Consider the following 24538-nt stretch of genomic DNA (forward strand, 5'->3'; position numbering starts at 1 on the left):
TAGCACTCTAAGTCACCCTAAATGTAGGTTTTATATGAATGTTGTAATATCTCTTCACTATTCTATCATAAATGTGAAATGTATGTATGTGGGGCATGTTCTATCTGGGTTGCCAGTTTTTCAGCATTTAAAAAATATGTTTTTCTGAAAGGTATTATTTCTTCCAAATCCTAAACTGAAAAATCTTAACAGTAATTGTGCAAGACAAAATACATCTAGGAGTATTCGTTTGAGAATCATTGTCTCTGCTATGTCTTAAATAAATCTCTCCTATTGTTAATAAACTGAGAAGGGATGCAAATGTCACAATATTAAAATAGGTATCTAGATTAGGTTTTGAAAAAAATATCATAAAATCTACCTCACAGTCTTAATTTTGCATTTATATATAATGTTGTAGTGTTTTCCTTCTATCCTTGGAGATTTAACAAAACTTCCCTACTTTAAAAAGCACCCTAGGGCTGATTTCACGGTCAAAGAAAAATAAAGACTTATAAAATTACTGAATAACTTGAGTGTTTTACCCTAAGATCCTTTTCCTTCCTACCATTTTTTTTTAAGCCAAGAAAGACAAATGAACTAAAGCTGTTCATCTTTAGTTGATTCAAATACACCTTTTTAATAACAAGTGGCTGAAGCCAAAGAAAGGATTAAAGATGGTGCTTTTTCATCAATTCCTTTTTATGGCCTGGGATTTACTTTGCAATTAGTCCCTCCTGGGCAGAGCTGAGGCCCAGTGAACTTGTTATTACCAAGTCTGGAGATCTCTAAAAAATGAAAACTCCACACTTGCTACAAGGGGCGGATAACACAGGCATGAAAGGTGCCAAGGTAGAGGGAGTTATAGAGCCTTTTGCTAATGACAGTTCAAAGAGATGAGCAGCCCCAACCCTCAGAAATAAAAGCAGAGAGCATTTTTCATCCATACTCATAGTTAGGAACAAGGTAACAGAGAAAAAAAGAGAGTATGAACTTCATTAAATTTTCAGTCCTGTGGCCCTATTGCTTTTTCTCTTATAATTAGCAATAAAAGCCTTAAAAGGAAAAAAAGACCTTTTTCCTTTGTGCTTGCCTTCTGGGCAGCAAAGATGAGGGGAGTAGCAGCCAATCATAGAAAGAGAAGAACCCTGGGGGTGGGGAATGGCAGGAGACACCAAAGAAAAGAAAATGCCTGGGAGCCCTGGGCCTTTTTCAAGGATAAAAAGATGAACTAGGGAGGCAACTTACCCAGACTGCAGAAGTTGTCTTGGGCTTAAGAGTAATAAACAGCCTGCGGCAGTAAGCCAGTGTCAGACCTGGTAGTGTCTTAACAGAAGACTGAGTATGGTTCTCTAAATGCAGTACATCTCTATCTTACTTAGCCCCCTCACTCTCAGGCTTAGTGAGAGAACAACTTAGGGACTTGGGAGGAATATATCTAAGTAAGGGTAGCAGGTGTTTAATGTCAATCACTCAAACAAGTTTTCCAGGACAGACCCAACTCATATGTGCTTTGCCTGGCAGGTCCATTTCATGTAAGGTAGGCATGATTATCCCCATTTTACACATGAGGAAATTGAGGTTTAGACAGATAAATTTGCTAATCCAAGATCACACACACAAAAAAGATCATATGTTCTCATAGCCCCTGCTAAATCCAGTGCTATTTCTTCCACCAGAAGCTCTCACCCACCTTCACACCAGCATTTGCGTAGTGCGTTACACTTAATACAAGAATACCTCTCCGGGCATTCTCATGTAATTCCTATAAAACCACATCAGGAAGGTGATATGGTTTGGATTTGTGTCCCTGCCCAAATCTCATGTAGAACTGTAAACCCCAATGTTGGAAGACGGAGGGGCCTGGTGGGAAGTGACTGGATCATGTGGGTGGATTTCTCCCTTGCTCTTCTCATGATAATGACTGAGTTCTCACAAAATCTGGTTGTTTTAAAGTGTGTAGCACCTCCCCCTTCTCTCTCTGGTCCTCCTGCTCTGGCCATGTGAAGATCTGCCTGCTTTGCCCTCACCTTCCACCACGGTTTTAAGTTTCCTGAGGCCTCCTCAGCCATGTTTTCTGTACAGCCTATGAAACCCTGAGCCAATTAAACCACTTTTCTTTATACATTCCCCAGTCTCCGACATTTCTTTACAGCAGTGTGAGAATGGACTAATACAGAAGGAGATGAGATACATTCATTTTTCTACTTTAAGATTTAAAGATGAGGACATGGAGACCCCAACTTTAAATTATTTGCCCAGGCAACATACTGGTGGTTTGAACTCAAGTCTTCTGACTCCTAAAGGTGTATTTTTTTCCGCTAAATATCACATTTTTGACAAATCAAAAAGAAGCTATTTTCTGTCTGGAGCTGGACTTCCATTCTCACTCGCAGCTCCAGAAAGCTTATTCTTACTTCTCCCTGGGTCATGGAAACAACCTGAGTTTCCACATTCTCTATCTCCTAGGCTGTCTGCGGATTCCTACTCCAGTTCTCCCATTTTCCTGCCCCTGCTTCTTCCCTGGAGGCTTTAGAGCCCATGCTCCACATCTACCTATGCAAGATGTTCTTTTTCCACCCCAGAAAGTAAAATAACAACAACATCGATGAAAGTAAAAAACATCACCTTTCATCTCAACGTTAACCAGGCAGCCCACTAGTTCAACTGAATTGGCATATGCTGTGGTCCCAACTGTGGCCTCAAACTCAAGGACAAAGCAAAGATGGGTAGGGCAGTCCCTGGCCCCAAGGAATGTATAACATAGTGGGGCAGGCAGAAGTGGATACAACTAACTACAAGGCAAGACTCCAGTAAGGAGTACAACGGAGACACGAAAGTAGGGTAAAAGGAACCCTTTCTAGCTGGGAGAAATGAGGGGAGGTTCCGGGGAGGTAGCTGTGATCCTAAAGTCAGTGTCCTGGTCCTATCCTAACACATCAAGAACAACCTTCAAAGCATGATGTGTGAAATACATACTAATTTACAAGTCATGAACTTCCAAGGCCTTTTTCCTTGGGACCTCAAAATATTCACATCTCACAAGAGATGGTAGAGTTTATTATTAATCTCGTTTTATAGATAAGTTGAAATCCTTACTTAACAACAGTAACAAAAAGAGCTGAAAAGCAAATTCAGCTCCTATCTACCAAAGGTTTTCAATCACTTTACAACTATAGGTTCCTAACTGTTTCAAAAAACATGCTCTAATGGGGGAGCTACATGAACAAAGAACAGGCAATTTGATGTATTACACAGAAAAACGCAAGTGAAAATACCAAACAGCTTTAACTGTATTTAAAACAATTTTCTAGGTACTCTTTGAACATCTTCTCTAAACACAGTGAGTAATGGGCAAGAACAAAACCATGACACAAGATACACCAGATACTTAGCATAACAGTCACTTCCTCTGAATCTTTCTTGACACATCCACTTCGCTCCAACTAGGAAAAAAAAAAAACACGTACTTTCTCTCAGTATACCCACTACAACCTGCCTGATTTTGACTCCTGGCTCTGCTGTCATGAGCATGTGGCTCTGAGTCATTTAATCTCTGTCCCTCCATAATTCTCCTCTGCATTAAAATAACAGTACTTACCTCATTGGCGGTTGGGAAGATCAAACAAATACACATAAACTGTTTGGAACACTGCCAGACACCTAGAGAGCATTCAATAGGTCGTCGTTGAGTGTGGTTGTGAGGATTACACAAGATAACGCAGGTAAGAGTATTTAGCACTTAGCAAGTGCTCAGTAAATGATGGTTCTATCACCTGTCTGCATCCCTGAAGAACTTTGGCCTCTCTGAATTTTTTATTTCTGGAGCCCAGCAAAACGCCAAGCAAAACGGCAGTGCTTATTAAAAGTTCAATGAATGTGTGGCAGGTGGCAGTCCAGTCTGACACGTGAAGCCCATCGGCAGTTCCTGGTCGGCCTTGCTCGCATCTGACACTTAAGAAGGCGTGCAGACTGCAGTGACCGGGCAGTGCCTCCACACACCATCGGATTTTGCGTGGGGCTACCATTTCAACCTTGGTTGAAAATAAAATGCAGGCCAAGGCAGGCAGGTAGAAGTGGAAGGGATGTGGAGGTGGCGACCCGGGGTTTGCAGGGCAAGAGGAGCTGAAGGGGCAGGCGAGGTGTCGGCGTGGAAGACAAAGGGCAGAGCAGCGAGGGGAGAGACGAGCGGGCGGCCGGGGACTAAGGCGGCGACCCGGCGGGGCGGGGCGGGGCGGGGCGAGGCGCGAGGCGGGGGAACAAAGAGCTGCCTCGCGGGCCGCGGGGTCCTGGCGGCCGGGAGGAGGGTCAGGGAGAAGGCAGACCCGGGAAGGAGGGCGCCGGGAAGGCGGGGCGGGGCGCAGCCAAGAGGGGGAGGGGCGGCGGGGTCCAGGGGGAAGGTCGGGCGTGGATGGGGTGCGCCCAGGGAGGGGGAGGGGGTGGAGGTGTTGGGGTTCGCCCAGGGAGGGGGAGGAACGGCGGCATAGGGTGTGCCCAGGGAGGGGGAGGGGCGGCGGGGTGGGGTGTGCCCCAGAGGAGGGGCCGGGGCCCGGCCCCGGGGCGGGGAGGTCCCGTCTGGCTACAGCGATTTTATGCACCTCATCAGGCTGCTGAGCTGAGGGCCTTCGCTGAGCCGCTCTCCGAGGCCCAGGAAAGCCCGCAGCCTCCAAGGGTGCAGCAGGAGGAATGTCCCCTCCTCTCCCCTCCCCTCCAGACCTCGCAGCATAGTCATAGTTACAAAACGAGCAATAAGGAGACAGCCACCCTGACAGTAATGCCTGTGGCTCCCGGGGCTGAGCACAGGGGCTCCCCAGTGGCTCTTGACTGCCCTCCTGTATCTTGTTCCTTTCCATCTGCACCGGGGATGGTGGCCTTGGGAAAACAAAAGCAGTTCCTGCACGGTCATCCAGAGCTTAAAATTGGGTGGTGGTGTAATAAAAAGTTACCTCTATACCTCTAGTTTCACACCAAGTGAGATGCCAGTTTAGGAGAAATCTGAACTGCATCCAGAAAATAAATGTTCTTCTGGGTGAGGAAGAAAAAAATTCTTTCCAGAAAAAAGTTTGGAAGTCTTGGTCTCAAAGACTGCTGTTATCAAAATATCAATTCATGGAAATGAAAATATAAACAAAAACTATCACCATTTCTTGAACAGCCACTGTGTGCTCCTGGTGTACATCCTTGCACCTTGTCTTCACAATCCATTCAAACATCTGATCAGTGTCTCAATCAGATAGGCATAGATAGCACTACACTGCGGGCTTTGTAAAAGGGTTGGAGGGAGGTCCCAGGCCTCATAGAACTTGCAGTCCACCTCAAAGTAGGTACAATTTGCAAAGGAGGGGATTTACAACAGGTACATTGCCCATGAGTATGCCCAGGTCAGTATATCTTTCCATTTTACCATAGTGGAAGATATATTTATGTCTTCCTAAATATAGTAGAATTTCAGTCTTAACATCTGTTTCTACTCCTTTGCTTAGGAAAGCAAAATGAAACCAAGCAGAGGTACCTTTATACAAAATGAAAGAATTAAACCCAACAGGTAAATCCAACTAATGGAAAACTGACAACAGAATTCTGGTACACCCAAAAGAGAAAGGTTGAGACTTGCTAGAAAATTCATTAAGTCAAAGACCGTGTTCCTCAAAAAACAGTTCTAATGTATACCATTAAGTTCCAGTGATTAAATGTTGTGTCACATTTAAGTAAAATAGGTGTCTTCTCCTTTTAAGACATTTTCAGCAGCTGGGTGCAGTGGCTTATGCCTGTAATCCCAGCACTTTGGGAAGACAAGGCAGGTGGGATGGTTTGAGCTCAGGAGTTTGAGATCAGCTTGGGCAACATGGCAAAACCCCATATCTGCAAAAAATACACAAATTAGCCAGGCATGGTAGCACACGCCAGTAGTCCTAGCTACTTGGGAGCCTGAGGTGGGAGGATCGCTAGAGTCCAGGAGGTGGGGGTTACAGTGAGCCATGATTGCACCACTGTACTCCAGCCTTGGTGACAGAGTTAGACCCTGTCTCAAAAAAATAAAAATATTTTCACCTTTTCATGTGCATCTCCATTGTGTCCATCAGGGTTACCTTTATATTAGAAGAGGTCAGTGCTTGTCCTACATTTCCAAAGTAGGCAGAATGACAAAAGCTATTATATAAGAACTATCCCCAACCTCTTCATTTACAAAAGAAAAGAGAAACAGCGTCACAGGTCACTATGCTGATGGCTAGCAAGGCCTAGAATTAGAGCCCAAAACAATGATCTCCCCAGTAGTATACAGGAAGTTTTACCCATTAGTCTAACAAACCCCTGGCTTATTCACATTTAATTCTCTAAAGAAGCTCTACAAAATATAAACAATTGGAACCTACATTTATGTATGTATGGGGGGATCATCAGTAAAAACACTTCTAACTGTATGCCTCAAATTGTTTAACATGAGTTAAACAAAACTTTTTCATCCTTCTAACAAAACTCTTCAGGTCTACCCACCATGCTACACAGCATTTGAAAATGTTGACTGAAAAAGTAATCTAGCAAGTACTCTCTTTATTCACATGTAAGAATTCACCTTAAAAATATGAAATCATACTTTGTATGAACAAAGATGATTCCTAAAAGGCATCACTTAGTATCTTGGCTCTGTAAATTTTTGGAGGTTTTTTTTTTTTTTTTTTTGGCTTTTTCACGTAAATATATTCTGTATTTTCTCTAAAGTAAACCACTGCTTTGACAGAGTTTAGATTTTTCCCCTTAACTAAAGGCATTATTCAATTTCAATGTCCTTGGAGTGTTTTATCTGGGGATTAGACAACTGTACCAAAACACAGCTGTTCCAGTTTTTTCTCCTTTATTTTTCACATTAAAAAACTCCCACTATCAGCCAGTCCAATTAGTTACTCACTATCAAAAGCCGGCTTTGGTCTTTCATCTTCTGGAAAACTGGATCCAAGTGACAGGGTGTCATGGAAACTGTATCTTGGGTCATTTCCTGTTTCAATTGTTTAACCACAAAAAAAAGTTCGGCTCTATCAGATGGAAATTAATGAATACTTGCTGTTGCCTTTTGAAGAGCATGCAACTAAATAAAAAAAGTAATTATCCTTTTTTGACCAAGTTTTTCCAGCAACCCCAGGGAATACAGGGAGATCAATACACCCAAAATGGGAAAAGAAAAATACTTTGATGCAATGAAACAAACCCTTTTTCCGTTCAGTTTCCATAATTCAGTGGTCAGTTTTAAGGCTGCCACTTGGGTTTGGGAAATGTAACTACAGGTTAAGTGGTTTTAATTGCAGTTAACTTTATTCATACTCTTCTACTTACCACAAATTTTCAACCTCTCCTCACCTACTTCACCTAAATTTTGACATTAATTAGACAGAGTTGGTATTTTCCTTTTTAACCTGAAATTCCCCCACCATAACAGAATGTGCAATAGAAACAACAATTATAATCTAAAAAGATTTTATGCTGTACCTATTATCTGAAAACAACACACATGCACATGCACACACACACATACATGCTTGCACACACACATACACACACAGAGAGAGGGAAAAGTAGAGCTTAAAGCCTACAAGCAATACCAGGCAGGCACATGTGTTTTTTAGGAATGAAGTCGTGGCTGGAATTCAGTAATAATGAGCCCCTCAGTGATCTAATGTACACCAGTGTATATTATGGATGGAAACAGAGTGCCAGACAGGACAATGGGGAACTCAACCAGTGTTTAATATGTTTCAGCTCTGTCTAAATAACTGTTGGCAAAAAATGTGGAAGCAATACAACAAATCAATTTTAGGGCTCAGGAGGATTTGCTCAAATAAGACAGCTATGAAGTGTACATTACAGGATAAGTTCACAGCTCCATTGTGGGAAAGGCACCTACTTGCAATGTTTTCTGTCCTGTTTAAGTTGTTGTTTGTCTTCTCTATTCAAAACAAGGAAAAATCTCTGTTGCTTCTTTTCCTTAGCCTTTAAAAACAACAACAACAACAACTGGGAAAACATCCAAAAACAATTAACCTTAAATATTTGTAAAGTAAAGCTAAGTCTTCTGTCATATCCAACTTGCTGTTGGGGAATTTCTACTGAGAAGAAAGTGAAGGGGAAAAAGAGAACACTTTTCAGTAATGACACCTGAGTTCTAGACCTTTTACCTATCATTTAGTTACTCTGTTTATTTAATAGGTGCCAGCAAAGAGGCATCTAGGCCAGGCTTAAATCTACATGTAAGCCCCTAAAAGATCAACTGTGTTTTATTCAAAGTGAGATGGAGCTGATGATTTTCTAGTGGAAGTCACTTCCATTTCTTTTTCATCAGCCTTGGAAGAAAGTGGAATAGCCATCCTTCTACACCTTGCAGAGAGAAAGGTACTGGTAGGTAGTATTTCAAGGTGTTTATATTACACTTACTATGGTTTGGTATTTTTGTGCACAAAAACACCAGAAGTAGAAGTAATTTCACCAGAAGCAGTTTTTGCCAGAAGATGTAATTTCTAGAAACTGTTCAGATAGTATTTTCTTACAGAAAAAGTAGTTAAACTATGAAATTAACTGCTGAAGGCATCAACACAAAAAGGCATAAATCAGTTCAAAGAGGTGAACCTAGACTAAAATAAATCCAAGAATACAGCTGCCAATCTGACTGGAAGGCCTCTGGTCATGATGAGTGAAGTTGGTTTTATCCCAAGAGAAATGATACATAAAATAAAGATAGAGCTGGTAGAGGGAGAGGTTGTGAACTCCAAGAGAGGCAAGAAATACAGTGTATCAAAACCACTTTATTATTCTGGCTATAACTATTTTTCTTTTCACTTATTTCCTAGAAAATATAATGGTAGTAAGTTCGTTGCACTTTCCTCTTAATTTCTTCTTTATTTATTAAAATGCACGAGGAGGGAACAGAGAATCTTCATTTGCAAGAAGTAGCTTAATTATATAAGAATTATAATAAACTCTTATTATCTGCATAGCAATAGGTTAAAATAGGTTAATTTTCTCTCTGTCTCTTTTTTTTTTTTTTTTTTTGAGACCGAATCTCACTCTGTCACCCAGCTGGAGTGCAATGGTGCAATCCCGGCTCACTGCGACCTCCGCCTCATCGATTCAAGCAATTCTCCTGCCTCAGCCTCCCAAGTAGCTGGGATTATAGGCACTTGCCACCACGCCCAGCTAATTTTTTGTATTTTTAGTAGAGATGGGGTTTCACCACGTTGGCCAAGCTGGTCTCGAACTCCTGACCTCAGGTGATCCACCCGCTTTGGCCTCTCAAAGTGCTGGGATTACAGGCATGAGCCACCGCGTCCGGCCTCTCTCTCTCCTTTTTTTTTTTTTTTTTTTTTTTTTTTTTTAAGAGACAAGGTCTTGCTACGTTGCCCAAGCTGGTCTGGGTCTTGCTGTGTTGCCCAAACTGGTTTCAAACTCTTGGCTTTAAGGGATCCTCCCGCCTCAACTTCTCAAAGTGCTGGGATTACAAACATGAGCCACTGAGCCCAGCCGCAGTAGGTTAATTCTTATAATTTGTGTATGAACTTAAATACTGGATTTTATGAAAGTTCTATTCTGGGTTTCATTTGTTTTGTTTGCATGCCAAATCAAGGATACTATTTAGAACATAGATATTTATTAGGTATGTGAGAAATGGGAAGGTTCTTCTTCAAAGATTATAAAAAGGCATTCTTTTTTTGCGACACCAAAAACTTCATTCCCAACAGTCACATATGTTGAAGACACAAGGCCAAACACTACTGGCAAATGAAAAACATACCATTGTGAAACAGACATGTGTATGCTGTCTACTGGAATTCTCAAGTGCTCTCCCATAGACTCCAGCTCCCTTGCAGGTAGGTGGAGTCATGTGACCAGTCATGGCCAATGGGCTGATCAGAAGTAACCTGTGTCATTACCCAGCCAAAGCCTACATGAATGAGGGTGAGCTCTCCATGCCTCTCTTGCCCTCTTGAGGCAAATCTTAATGTCACAGTTTGAGATGGTAACATCTCAAGATAGAAGAAGGCCACATCAATCCTTAGAAGACACATTAAACCAGAAAGATGTGTAGAATCACTGAAATAATAAGGATTCATTTGTTACCACAGCCTATCCTCAGCCAGGTGTTCTTAGCTTCTTGTGTGTCACGCAGCTCAGGGACAGGGCAGTGAAGTATGAGAATCTCCCAGAATCATATGTTTAAATGCAAAAAACACACAAGATTGTAAAGAACACCCACTATAATTTTTTACAGCTGTAACATAGTAATATATGCTTCTTTATTATTAATCAACAACATCTCTAACGATGGGTCTAACAACTACTGTAATTTCAAAGTACTGAAGATTATGCCATTTCAAGTTATCTGTAGAAATCTACAATTATATATGAAGTATTTGTTTCTGTGATAAAGTTCTCCATGTGCTGCTAATACTGTTAGGATCTGTTGTCTACAATGTAATGGAAAGAAATGATAGATTTTAGTTAGAGGTTTGTGTTGTAATTTTTTTCCTCATCAAGTTCATGGACTCCTTGAATTCTGTGGAGTCAGAATAAGAAGCTCTGAGTTTCACCATCTCCTAATACAATCATAATCTAACTTCTCAGGCAAAAGTTCTACTGAGCTCCCTAGGGTTGCATGTTTTGCCGTGTGTGTGGCAGACTCCTTTCTGGCCTGTCTTCTGCCATTGAGTTTCAGTCACTGATTTTGTGTACCGGCAAACAGTTTTGAACATGACTGCAGTGAACTAAGGAAGAGTATTGTTCCAGTTGCTAGAATCCAATTTTATGGAGGCTTAGGTGCCTTTAAGGCAATGGTCAAGAAAACTGATAAGAATCAGCCCGTAAGGGGCTGGTCACGTCCTCTAACATGATAAACATCATCCAGTCTGGGAAAAACAACCAACAGTTGTACAAAATGCTGCTGGTAAAACACCGTGTCCGGAGGCTTGTCATGACTTCAAGAAACATCAAGACACCTGAAGATTGCTGATACGAGGTGCTGGAGCCGCTTATCAGAATGCTGTCCAGTTCGCAGCTGGTCAGCACTATTTCAAGAATGTATACCCCAAACTAACTGGGAAATCAGTTCTATTTAATAAATCTAGGAAGGCTGGCTATAGCAATGCTGAAATAATTAATACTGTTTTAGATGTTTCTCCATTCTGCAAGTTGCAAAGAGAGAAATGATCAATGTACTTTAAGCACATGATTATTGCACTTTCTTTCTGGTTATTTCCCCAGGGGAAACCACCAAATCAGCCCAGCAAGGTAGTCAACACCTTACTCAAGAATAGGAGACAGAGTAGACAACTGAGTTGTAGATGTCAGTCCTGATAGGGAGACAAGAGATCAGAATATCAAGAAGTATTTGAAATTAAGACTCTGCATGCAAGACTTGAAAACCAAGAAGTTGGGGCTTGAGACTCAATCTTTTTTCACATTTCAAATACTGAGAGATGCTGTAGTCTGGTAGAAGTGCCACTGGATCAAAAGTCGTGAAACAGAGCTTTTCATCTAGGCCCCATCACCAGTTATTTCAGCAAACATGGGCAAGAAGCCACAGTGCACTGAGCTTCAGATTCCTTCTATAAGGAAGGCGCCTCCCCGCACAAAAGTAAAGATGCAGTAAACTTTAAAAATCTCAGAAATACGATGATACAAGGAATATAATCAAATACAGTTTTAAACTAAATGTTTTAGAAAACACAGTATTTCAGTTTCGAATGGTGAAAAAATAAAGAAGAGAATAAGTAGTTCTAATGTGCTGGACCAGGCACTGTATCTGGTACTGTACATGAGTGATTTTACAAGTTGCATGAGTTAGCATCTATATGCTGTTGTGAGTCCCCTATGCCTTCTCTCTGGTAGCTCTCTCCGAGCTTTGGTGAACCTCTTGTTTAATTGTCTGTTAGCTCCATGAGGATATGCCACACTGTTTTGTTTTGTTTTGGGAACAGAGTCTTGCTCTGTCATCCAGACTGGAGTACAGTGGCACGATCTCAGCTCACTGCAACCTCCGCCTCCTAGGTTCAAGCGATTCTCCTGTCTCAACCTCCTGAGTAGCTGGGATTACAGGCACGCACCACCACGCCTAGCTAATTTTTGGTATTTTTAGTAGAGACAGGGTTTCACTATGTTGGCCAGGCTGGTCTTGAACTCCTGACCTCGGGTGTTCTGCCCACCTTGGCCTCCCAAAGTGCTGGGATTACAGGCATGAGCCACCACACCCAGCCTGCCACAGTTTTGTTTAGGGGTATATTGCCCCACTGTTGGAAGACTCTGGAAAGGTTTTCTGGAGAAAGGAGGAATGCCCAAAGGCCTGTCAAAGGGCTTGGGATCCAGTCTGTGCTCACTCTTGGCCCCTGATAAACTCCCTCTGTCCCTTTTTGATATGCTGATGTGTCCTGTTGTTATTTTGATTATATTCCCCCCAGAGGCTGACTCATTTACCAGGAGAACAAGCCAGGGTTTAATGCCTGCTGATTCCTGGCTCTCTCTGGGGTATTTTTTTTCCTGAACTGTATGACTCCAAATAGCCGCAGTTCTCATAACCATCACATTAATTTCAACAGGCCTTGAAATCTCCTAATTCTTCCTGGTTAAGGGGCTCTTCCATCTTTCCCTACTTTCCTTGCCAACCATTGCTGGCTATAATTAATTGAAAGTGAAATTTCAAAACTAGGAAGGACTCTCTTGATTTCCCCCAGCCCACAAACACAATAAGCAGATGCAGGGCCTGTGTCCTTTTCTTTATCTACCCTAAAGCCTCCCAAGGCACGATGGAAGCACAGAGTAGGGACTAAAAAAATGTTAGCCGAGTGAGTGGATAATCAAAGGATGACCACTGCAAATCAAAGCCCTGTAGCATCCTTGGCAGAAAGAAAAAAGCTCTGCCTTCATTTTAGTGTTGGAGGCACTATAAAATTACAGATTATGTCTCTTTCTCACTCTTTTTTTACTGCAAAGCTAATAATCAGTAGCCAATGGGCTAATTCCTCGTCATTTTTTTGAAGAAAAAGTAAACATGATTTTTTTTTTTTTTTTTTAAGGACCAAATTCCCACCCTGCTTTGAAACATAAATCTGAAGACCCCTCGGGTTAAAAATGACAGCTAGACTCCTTTAATCTTGAAAATGTTCTCTCCATGGAAACCTTAAGGACAGGAAACCACTTAGGCAAAGCTTTCTTTTTTCTTTTTCTTTCTTTTTTTTTTTTTTTTTTTTGAGACAACTTCTAAGGAAAATCTAGGTTTTGAGGAAATTGGGCTTCCATGCACGAGTGTCCTGTAGGAAGGCAGTCCATGTCATGTGACTTCATTGACCCATAAACTGACCCATAAATAAAGCTTTCCCAGGTTGGCTCAGCTGGAAGAGACTTTGACTCATTTCACCTCTCTAACAGATTCTTATTCTCAATTCCCAGTGCACCGTCTCCACTATTAACTTTCATGTTAGGTAGAACACACTCTAGTTTCACCCAAAGGCTGTGAAGTTTGTAAGCTATAAGTTGCAAGTAGGATAAGAACCTCAAGTGGGATACCATTGGCTACAAGATTGGAAAAACTTGAGTCAGCAAATAATCCTAGAAAATTAGACTGGGAAGGTTGTTTACTAGATTATAGGAGGAAGCTGGCACAGAGAGGCTAAGTTATTAGCTCAAGGCTTCATCATATATATGGCCAGATGTAGAATAATTTTTCCTACCTCAAAGATGACTAGATTTTTCTTGACACTCTAGCACATCTCCTCTTAAATATTCTAGGTTGGCTGAACTTAAGTACTACAACTACTACTACTAATAAGCCAAAAAGCAATCAAAATATTTTCAGTAAGACTGAGGTGGGGCAATTTTGCACAATTTGACATCCTTTATAGAACCTTGAGCCTACTACCAGAAGTGAAATACACCACAAATTTCAAAGGATAGGCCTGAATGTAGTTCAAACAAGCACTAAACATACATCAAGTCACTTTCACTACCACCCATGTTCTAGGATGCATTGTCTGGGACATGGGCCAGGTTGGCAAACAAATCATTATAAAATGCAAAGGTATTAAGTGCCCTCTTGCCTTTGGCAGTACATTCAAAGCTAATCAAATATATATAATAAAACGAAAATATAGCTACCAAGGTCCCAGCCAACAAAGGAGAAAAGTCCATACATGTTCTTTTTTTCTTTTAATGGATTAGATATTCCAACTTTTGTTGTATTTCTTTGTGAAAGACAAGCCTGGGAAGAAATGGGGAAAGCAGGAGACACAGCCATAGCTTGAAGAAAAAGAAGAAAAAAAAGTAGGCTTAGATGAAGAAATTTGAGGATTTTGGTGCTAGGGCCCTTTGAAAACTCATTACAGCAACTCAGGTTCAAAAAGGGTCAAAAAAAAAAAAAAAAAAAGGTAATTCTCTTAGCTCGGAGTCAAATAAAAAGCACTGTATTGCTCTCTTTCTGTCCATGTGTATCTATCATTTCATCTCTCTCCCTATCAAGAACTGAGGGCAAAGTCCATCTGCCAACTTCAATCCAGGCAGACAGACCAAGTACATTGGGGACATACCCTTTTGTGTGGTCATTCACACTTGGAAGATAAGGGAGAACTTAGTCTTTCAAGTATGTAAGAAGAGATGGTAGCCATTTTATTTCAACAGAGAAAGTCAAAAAGAAATAAATTAAGATTATATAGGAGAGCTTTTCCTAACACATGAGGAAAAAATTCCAGAATATAGCATAGACACTATATACTGTAATAAACTTACCTAAGGCTGGAATTTAGCATCCTATCCTCAGGTTTTCTTTCCTTTTCTCTTTTTCTTCCTCTAATAATGATGACAATAATACTTTACATTTGCATTCATTTCCAGTTTTCAAATTACTTCTACATATATTCATACATTCCATTCTCCCTAAGCAGGGGAGGGGAGGTTGGTTTCCAATACATGCCTACTTGGAACAGAGGAATGATCTAAACAAACGTGTTTTCAACCACTGGATCTGTAAAGTATTTCCTGTTGACCGAACTGTAACTAATACCAGTTCCTCTCATAACCCATGCCCATATTCTCCAGAGCCCCCCACACAAAGAGACCACTACACAAAGAAACAAGATTTATGCCAACAGCAAATATTATGGGGCTCACTAAAATGCTGAATCAATTAATGTAATAATCCTAAGCGCTCAAGCAGAAGCTGACATGGGTTTGAACCCCACATCTACCACTTTGTGGCTTTCACGTCTTAGATAAGTCATTTCTCTTTCTGAAATTAGTAGCTATCTGCATTAGAAATAGAACTCTAACCCTTAGCATAATGCCTGGCACATGAAAAACACTAAAAAAACTGAGCACTATTTCAAGTCCTACTTACCAATAAAATGTGGTCCTTAGGAGATTTTCCCCCCTTTCCTAGCAATTTAAGCGACCATATCCTGTCAATTTATGGAATAAAGAATTCCACTAGCCTTGCGGTTTCACTGGTAGGTAATAGGTAGCAAATAAAAGCAGCTACTACATGGTTAAATTCTAGATTGGAGCTTCCAAATCAAACTAAAGAAAGACAAATGTAAATTCTTTGTTGTTACAACCATCCCAAAGCTTTGGGATGTTGTTGGGGAGCTCGAGAATTGCTATCCTATATAAATAAATCTCGTCCGTGACAACTGCTGGAGATATGTCACTAATACAGCTTGACTTGTCCACATTTACCAATGCAGAGATTTCTTTCAAATTAAGAGAAAACAGGGGAGGGAAGATAGTTAGAAAAGATGAGAAAATTTCACGTGTCTTACTAGGCAAAGCCAGAGCCACAGTCCCACTTTACAAGCCCCTACCTGGTCTAAAAGAAAAGTTATCTAAAGCATTAACTAAGAGGATAAGTAGCCACCATTGTTGTGGGCTTAAAGTGATCCACTTTCACTAGGGCTCAGAGAAGTGGGGCCCTCATTGCAAATGCAAAGTCCCCAGCTGGGGGTAAGAAGAGAAAATGTTAAGATGCTCAGCTCTGAAGTGCCAATACCCTGGTCTCCACATTCCAATGCTGGCCGCCTCCTCCCTCCCTTGTCCCACCGCTCCCTCCCATTATTCTGGAGCAGGTCCTTCCCAGCTCTGCCATTCGGTGTCAGAGAGACTTGGGAAGCGCCCCAGGAACTGCTGAGATGGAGAAATACACAAAGGCTCCCTTCCACAAAGCATTCTTTCACAGAGGCAGCCGTGTCTATTAAATAGGTCCCCTTAATGTGCATACACTTCTATAAGGAGATTATGAGAACCACGAGCTCACTAAATCAGCCCCACAAAATGTGTGTAAATCCACTGCAGGGAGGAGAAAAGGTGTGTGTGGCAGGGAGGAGGGAGGGTTTAAAATTAGTGGCAGGGGGCCTCCACTCTTCTTGGTAATTCCCTGGGGAAAAGAAGGTATAGACAAAACTGTCCAATGAGGCTGCCACAACCCCTGGGTTGAGCCATTTGGTATCTGCACAATTCCTTTCCTCCACTTGCATTCTTATATTGTCCAGCTATGGGTCATAACTCTTGCAAAAATATTCCTTCCTCTAAGTTGTAAGAAGAAAGGCATAACAGTTCCCTATGTGGTAATATGCACTTTCCACAGTCTCCCAAATTTTTAGAAATAGGAAGCACAAAATGTAACAAGTAATTTTCCACTAAAATGTGTGATGCATTTTCTCAAAATAGATAAGTGAAGTGCTCGACTATAGATTTATTAAGCCCCTCATGGGTCATCACACTGGCTTCATGAATGATTCAGCTTTTCACCTCATTATTTCTTCATGATCACCTCCTCCTGGAGAAGAACTAAAGTTACACAAAAAGCAAGTTTACCCATAGTAATAAGTGGAATGTCCTTTTATTTACCTAGCTATACATAAGATAAAACAAAAAATCTTTCACTCAAAAAGTATTTCCAAACATTTATAAGATATGCAAATGATTTCCCAGTTCACAAAGGGATTTTAGAGACATTTCGTTCGATGTGACAACAGCTCTGTGACACAGATATTAACAACTTCCGTGTTACAAGTCAGGAAAGAGACCCAGAGAGATTAAGTGGAGCCCCAAGTCTTTCCTTCCAAATTCATTCATTCATTCCTTCAGCACTTACTGAGGGCCTAGTCTTGGCCTGGGCACTATTGAAGGTATGGATTCAGGGAAAGCAGATGTAGTCTCTACTGCTAAGTATCTCACAAGGGCAACCCAAGCTTAGGTGTAAGAAAACAGGCATCTTTCTAGAGAAGACTGTCAGAGCTGAATTTTCAAGGATAAATTTCCTATTCTTTTCACATCAACATGTCCTCCACGACTCACCAGTATTAAACTAGGCTAAGAAAAAATGGACCTGATAATCACCTTTGTGCCAGAAGACAAAAATAACTGGACAGGAAGCCCAGGCAGTCCCAGTGGCGGTGCTGTCTTTTACACTGACGTTAACTCTAACGATAAGCAGAGTAACGGCACAGCGCTGCTGGGCACCTGAAGCTTATTGTTTCCGTGTGGCATATGATGAAGTATCAGAACGGGGAGGAGTATATCTCCAAGAAGGAATGTGATGAGCAGGAAAACTCATCCTGTGAGATTGGCCTAGAGAGATCTGAAGCCAGGAGCCATTTGGTCTTGTCCAGTGGCATTAATGTGCCCACAGACAAAGGCCAAAGGGGACATGGAGGCCAGAGCTGCTGGTTAACGGCTTGTTTTAAGAAAACAATAGGGGGACCCAACTCCATGCTATCAGAATAAAGGCCATCCTTCCCTGTATTTTTCTCAAGTTATACAAGTGCCCTTATTCTTCAAGCAACAAAGAATTCCACTAGCCTTTTGCTAAGGATAAAACATTTCCAAAATATAAGTTGTTTAAACTGCAGGTATAGAATAGTTTCTTCAACTGTCTCCTTTTTCCCAAATGAATAATGCTACCTAGATGAAAACAATTTTTTTCTTCACCTTTTATTCCAAATTTCTTTTTTTAAAGAAAGCTTCCATCTTTTAAAATTCATACAGAAATACTGAGGGAAGTTCCAGTTTCAAACCATCTTTTGTTAAGAAAGAAAACTAGTGAAAGGTACTTTCAGGAAATCAAGTACAGTATATGATTTCAACACAGCAAAGCTAGTGTCTCACTGTTAATTCTTATTAATAATAATAATAAAAAAGGCTGGGTGCAGTGGCTCACACTTGTAATCCCAGTACTTTGGGAGGCTGAGGTAGGAGGACTGCTTGAGTCCAGGAGTCTGAGACTAGCCTGGGCAAGACAGTAAGACCCTGGCTCTACAAAAAACAAAATTTTTAATTAGCTGGACATGGTGACACATGCCTGTAGTCCCAGCTACTCAGGAGGCTGAGGCAGGAGGATCACTTATGCATGAGAGGTCAAGGCTGCAGTGAGCCGAGCTGGGCAACAGAGGGTGATATGGTTTGAATCTGTGTCCCCACCCAAGTCTCATGTCAAATTGTAATTCCCATGTGTCAGGGGAGGGTCCTGGAGGGAGGTGACTGAATCATGGGGGTGGATTTCCCCCATGCTTTTCTTGTGATAGTAAGTGAGTTCTTGAGTTCTCACGAGATCTGATGGTATAAAAGTGTGGCACTTCCCTCCTTGCTCTTTCTCTCTTCTGCCACCATGTAAGGCACGCCTTGCTTCCCCTTTGCCTTCCACCATGATGGTAAGTTTCCTGAGGCCTCCCCAGCCATGCAGAACTGTGAGTCAATTAAACTTGTTTTCTTTATAAATTACCCAGACTCAGATAATTATTTATAGCAGTGTGAAAACAGAGTAATACAGAGGGAGATCATTTCTTAAAAAAAAAAAAAAAAAAAAAAGAGAGAGAGAGAGAGAGGAAGCAATCCTTGAAGAAAGGTATTTCTTTTCCCAGTGCTTTGGGTTAGTTACTATATAGAGGGACCTTGGCATTCACGGACTGCATGTTTATAATTTGGACCATTTGAGAGCAACCCCTGCCCAAATTTAAGCAGGGTAACAAATTTTAGACATTATTAATATTACAGTCATATCATACTGGTCTCTCGATTTTAGACAGGTTCAATTATTTATTTACTTTTTCAAAATTATTTAAGCAAAGATTTTTCTAGATTTTTATCTTTTAATTTTTACATGAGAACCCCATAGGATGGGGGGTTTTCTGAAAATTAAAGGGCAAGAGTTTTCAGTCCATGTTTGGAGAGCGAAAATGTTGCTCTGCACCTATGTTCCCACCAGCATTTGCTGACTTCCCTGAGAATAAAAGGTTATAACTGAAAAAGCATGATACAAAGTACCTTTATATAAATTCTTGCTTTTGGTCTTCACTACAACCTTTGAGGTAGGGTAAAATCCCTATTTTACAGATCAAGAAATTGAGGCTTGCTGAAGCCAAGTCACTCTGCCTTTGCACGATTCCTTTGTAATTGTTCTTAAAAGGCAAGCTATTTTTGAAACTCACTGAAGGGAGAACATGACATTGCACCACCCACAAAGTACATTCTCTCCCCTCAGATGTCTGAAGGGTACACACATCTTCTGAGAAGACGGAAACTCATCAGCTTGAGGAGAAAATGCCAAGTTTAAAGTGAGGCTTGTTAGAGAAGAAGCTATCACAGTTTATTAAATTAGCTTTCTCTCCCAGCAAGTGTTTGATGTAAATGGCAAGGGTTCGAAGGTCAAACAGGAAGAAGTATGTGCTTTAATTTCTCCCCCCTAGAGGTGCATGAATGTTTTCTATTAACGAAAACCCTGTAGCCAACAAATCCTGGGCTTGGATCAAACAGCCCTCCATCTTTTAAGTTATAACATCACAAGGAGACATTTCAAGAGGAAACCATGCCCAGTCAGACCTGCAGTACCAGAGAGAGGGCTGCTTCTGCCCTTTGGGAATTTGAAAAATATCTTCCTTTTTGCTGAAAATGCTTAGTGACAGACAAAAATATCCCCAAATAGTTATTCCTGATCGGTGGACAGGGGCGACATTGAAAGTGGGCAGGGGCTGAGGTGGAGCTATTTGTACCTCTGGCCAAGGGAATTAGGTACCTTTGTACCACTCCCTTTGGCTAAGGCAATTAGGAATGGACATTCTGACAGCCAGCTTGGTCCACTGGAGTATGTATAAGTTAGGTAATAATAGCCAATACTTAACTTGTGCTTAGCATGGTATGCAGTGCATAGTAAATGCTCAATAAATAGGAACTAATAATATTATAACACTTCCCCTTTTCCTCGTCCTTAATAACAGGAGATTCATCCTCCTCATCTATCATCCCCACACACCCAGGACTCTTCCTGGCTGCTCAAATCTAGAAGTGGGGAGTACAGTATAAAATTCTGAAGACTTAGCATTATGTATCCTCACATGAAGAAAAGCAAACACTTCCTGAGACCTCTGGCATCAGGCATTGTGCTAGATACTCTTACAAACCTCATCTCATTTAACTCTACAACAGCGGTGGAAACAGCCCTGATTTTTACAGTAAGAAACCTGAGGTTCAGAAGGATAGCAAGAGAGCTTGGATTAAAATCCCATTTCTCCTAAACAGGCTTTTGTGAGTTGGTCTGAGAGCGGGGTCTGCTTTTATAACCCCTCTAGGTGAATGTTGTTCCAGACAACAGACTCTGAAATGAGCTTTGAAAGCCAGACTCTTTGTAAACTGGGGATTGCTGGAACCATCCATATCTCTCGCCTCCTTTGGGGAAGGTCTCTGTACTACTTAAAAATCACTTTTAGTTTGGAGGACTCACTCCTCCTTCAAAAGCACATCCACAAAGCCCACAAAGGTAAGCATTCCTGGCAGGGCAGTTCTGGGAGATTGGAAAATGGAAAAAGTCTCAGGGCAACTGGCAGCTCAGTTATAAGAAGGAAATAAAAAACCAAGTTGAAGGTTTATAGAAAACACACAAAGGAAGAATGAAGCATAGTAATTGTTTACAGGCCACTCGTGGGCTGTCTAAAAATGCCATAAATAAGAAATACAGCTTTGGACAGACTAGTTTAAAAAAGAGTTAATCCCTCAAACACAGTCCTCCAGGGAACATGACCCATGGGCATCCATCAAGCAAAAATCTCCACCATTGCTTACAAACAATTTCCCATAATTTCCCGGAGCTGACCCTCATCCCCTGCTGTTCCTAGCTTGCTTACTAATCCCCCAGTAGAATGTTCACTCCAGGAAAGCAGGGCTGTATTTGGTTGACTTTTCTATCCTAGGTATCTACCAGAGTACCTGGCTAGTAACAGACTTTAAATATATGTTAAATAATTATTTAGTTTCTTATTTATTTAATTTTCCTGGTTAAATTGTTTCAACATGAGAATCATTTGTAATGTTTTAAAGGTGTTCTACAGTGATGTGAATGCTTTGAGGAAAATGACATCTATAGAATTCTAATGTGATGATAAAAGTAAGAATAGCTCAATGTTTATCTACACAATTTTGATCTCAGTCTTGTAACTAAGAGAACCAGTGTATAAAAGTCAAATTCTAATGAAATGGAAGATACCTGAATTCACTGGATAAGACACACAGCTTGGCAGGCTGTATGCACAATGCATATTGAAAGAAAGAATAATGGAGGAACATATTGTTATGTTAGTAGACCTCCCACCTCTTCATTCAATGTCAGACATTTTGGAAAATAGTACCACAATACTCTCACTTCAATAATTTATGAGCGAAAACACTAAATGAAATTTCAACAAGAAATTTGCCAGGTTACATGCAAGTCCTATATAATCTTGATTTGCATCAAATAGAAGACAAATTTTTATGAGGAAGATAAACTCAAAAAGGATGTTTTTCATATTTTACCTCAATAATATTTTATTATGTCATAATGAGATTCTCTGTACAATGAATTCTCTATAACTGTCCCGAATAGATTTTAATATTTTGGGAACGAGAAACCTCTCAAAAATCATTTATAAAAATCATGTATTTTAGTTTCACTAATTAGATGAAACGATTGCACGCTGTTTAAAAGCCACATCCAAAAGCAGCAATTCTCTTTGTAACTTTTCTCAGTATCATCATAGAACAGACACAGCCAACCAGAAATTAGAGATGGACAAACAGAGATTGGTCAAAGAACTGAAACTTACAAAACACAAATCATAAAAGCATCTACCACCAGCTACTTAAAAACCCAGTTCTATCTATAAAACATATTATATTTTTAAGCTGTATCTGTAGTAATATGTTTATAAAATGTAAACCCCACTAGCATGGGCAATTCCAAACCACAATCACATCACCTCACAAAAAGTTGAAATTATATTCAAATACATAAAGTATTAGAATTGCCTTCTAAACTAATTGATTTGAATTCTTCTACTAACCAAATGAATTAAGCAGTTCCCGGCACTATTGTTGACGTAACACCACCATGCATTTCCTTTGTTTCATGTCTGTCTTGAAATTAGGTATGGCAGGTGCTAAGTAGATAATCAGTTACTTTTTTTTTTAAAAAAGGAGGTCCAGCATAACCAAGACACTAGCCAAAATGATCAAAATCATTCCCTGCATGCTACTGCCAGTGGAATAGTAACAGTGATAATTGTAGTAAATATTGGTGTCACCTCTCTGCCATCCAAATCACTGGATTGTGTAGGTCATAAAATGTGAGTAGAATCAACCCAGCTCTAGGAGCTTTAGGCTCTAGGAGTAGGTCCTGATTGGCATAAACTAATGTAATCCCATTCTCTTGTATTCCACTAAGGTCCAATCAGAGTGAGCCCAAGGCATCCTTCAAAGCCTGGGGGAGAAAGGTGCCCTCTTCTACTGAACGCACTCATTTTACTACAGGCAAAACCAGCCTGAGGATAAACTGACAGCCAGGGGGTGATAGAGCCGAGAGAGTAAGAGAAAAAAATGGAACCGGCCAGACGGATCCTTCTAAGCAAAAGCCAACTCCCTTGCTCTTGTGCCTAAAACCCTCCAGTGGCTTCCCATTTCAGCCAGAACAAAATCCAAACTTGTTCTCCACAGTGATCCTATCCTCGCTCATCTTCCTTTATTCCCACCTTTCTTCAGTGCCTTCTTTCAGCCCTTCACACACACTGATCTCCTTCCCTCCACAGGTATCTGTATGCTTTATTCCTTACTCCAGGTCCTCCAAGGCTGCTGCCAATACCATCATTCATGCCTCCACTCAAATATCAGCACCCCCAAGAGGGCGTCTTTGAACTCCACGTTAACCTACTTTATGTCCTTCACAGAACTGGTCAGGGTCCAACATTACCTGTACTTAGCATTTACATGTTTAAATATTCATCTCCCTCTTATAAGAATGTAAGCTCCTCAAAGGCAGGGACTCTGTTCTATCCATCAGTGTGCTCCCAGCTCCCAAAGCTGTGCTTGCGCATAACAGAAGTTCAATCTATAGTTTCTTGCAGATTGACTGACTAAGCCCAAGATTCTGCACAGGCCACATTGACCCAAAAATCCTAAATAATGCTTTGTTTTTAGCTGAAAACAAGAACTGCAAAACCCACAGCTCTCTTGAAGATTTCTATATACCCTGGATTACACTTTATTATTTCTAATCCTGGATGTCATTATTATTTAAATAATAAAAGCAAATTTCCTTTGAGAACAATGTCACTCAAAAGAAAATCAATTTGTAGTAGCAGAACTTAGTCCACATCCGGAAGATGAAAAACACATCTGAATACGTGTGTGTGTGTGTGTGTGTGTGTGTGTGTGTGTGTGTGTGTATGTGCTCTCAAAACTTGACAATAAATGAATATGTGAAAACTTCTTTGGGTTATGGAAATGTTATAAAACCAGATAGTGGTGCTCACTGCATAATGCTACAAATTTAATAAAAATCATTAAATTATTTAAAAATCAATAATAAACAGCCCAATTTAAAATTAGCAAAAGTTTTGATATTTCACCAAAAAAGATATACTAATGGCAAATAGGCACATGAAAAAACGCTCAGCATCATTGTTCATTAGAGAAATATTCACTAAAACCAAAATGAGATACCACTTCACACATTTTACAATGACTAATATTAAAATGACAGATTCTACCAAGTTGTGGTGAGACTGTGGAGCAACCAGGACTTTCATACATTGCTGGTAGGAATACAAAGTAATATAGCCCCTTTGGAAAATAGACTGGCAGTTTCTTATAAAGTTTAACATACACTTAACATATGGCACAGTAATCCCACCCCTAGAAATATGAAAACTTACATTCAACCAAAAACTACTATTAAACCCTGAATGTTTAATAGTAGATTTGAAACATCAAAAAACTCCCAGCCTAGGCAACATGGTGAAACCCTACCTCTACAAAAAATACAAAAATTAGCCAGGCATGATGGCATGTCTGTGGTCACAGCCACTCAAGAGGCTGAGATGGGAGGATCACTCGAGCCCAGGAGGTGGAGGCTACAGTGAGCTGTGATCATGCCACTGCACTCCAGCCTGGGTGACAGAGCAAGACCCTGTCTCAAAACAAAACAAAACAAAAAACTACAAAAACTCAAATGTTCTTTAATTGGTGAATGGATAAGCAAACTGTGGCATATCTATACAATCGAATGGTACTCAGC

At 40.7% G+C, this 24538-nt stretch overlaps 1 protein-coding gene across 2 annotated transcripts in view; it reads right to left on the reverse strand.

Annotated features, from left to right (window-relative positions):
• The window catches only part of CACHD1 (cache domain containing 1), a 223768-nt gene that overhangs the window by 184411 nt on the left and 14819 nt on the right, over positions 1–24538 (reverse strand). The window contains exon 1 of one of the 2 annotated variants that reach the window (XM_054554386.1): positions 3581–4205. The exons of the other annotated variant lie outside the window; for it this stretch is intronic. Within the exon in view, the coding sequence (XP_054410361.1) occupies positions 3581–3616 (36 nt within the window). The 5' untranslated portion in view covers positions 3617–4205. Of the gene's footprint in view, positions 1–3580; positions 4206–24538 lie in introns of those variants that run through there. 2 annotated transcript variants of the gene reach the window in all.

This window comes from Pongo abelii, chromosome 1, assembly GCF_028885655.2.
Source record: "Pongo abelii isolate AG06213 chromosome 1, NHGRI_mPonAbe1-v2.0_pri, whole genome shotgun sequence".
NCBI classification, from domain to species: Eukaryota; Metazoa; Chordata; class Mammalia; order Primates; family Hominidae; genus Pongo; species Pongo abelii.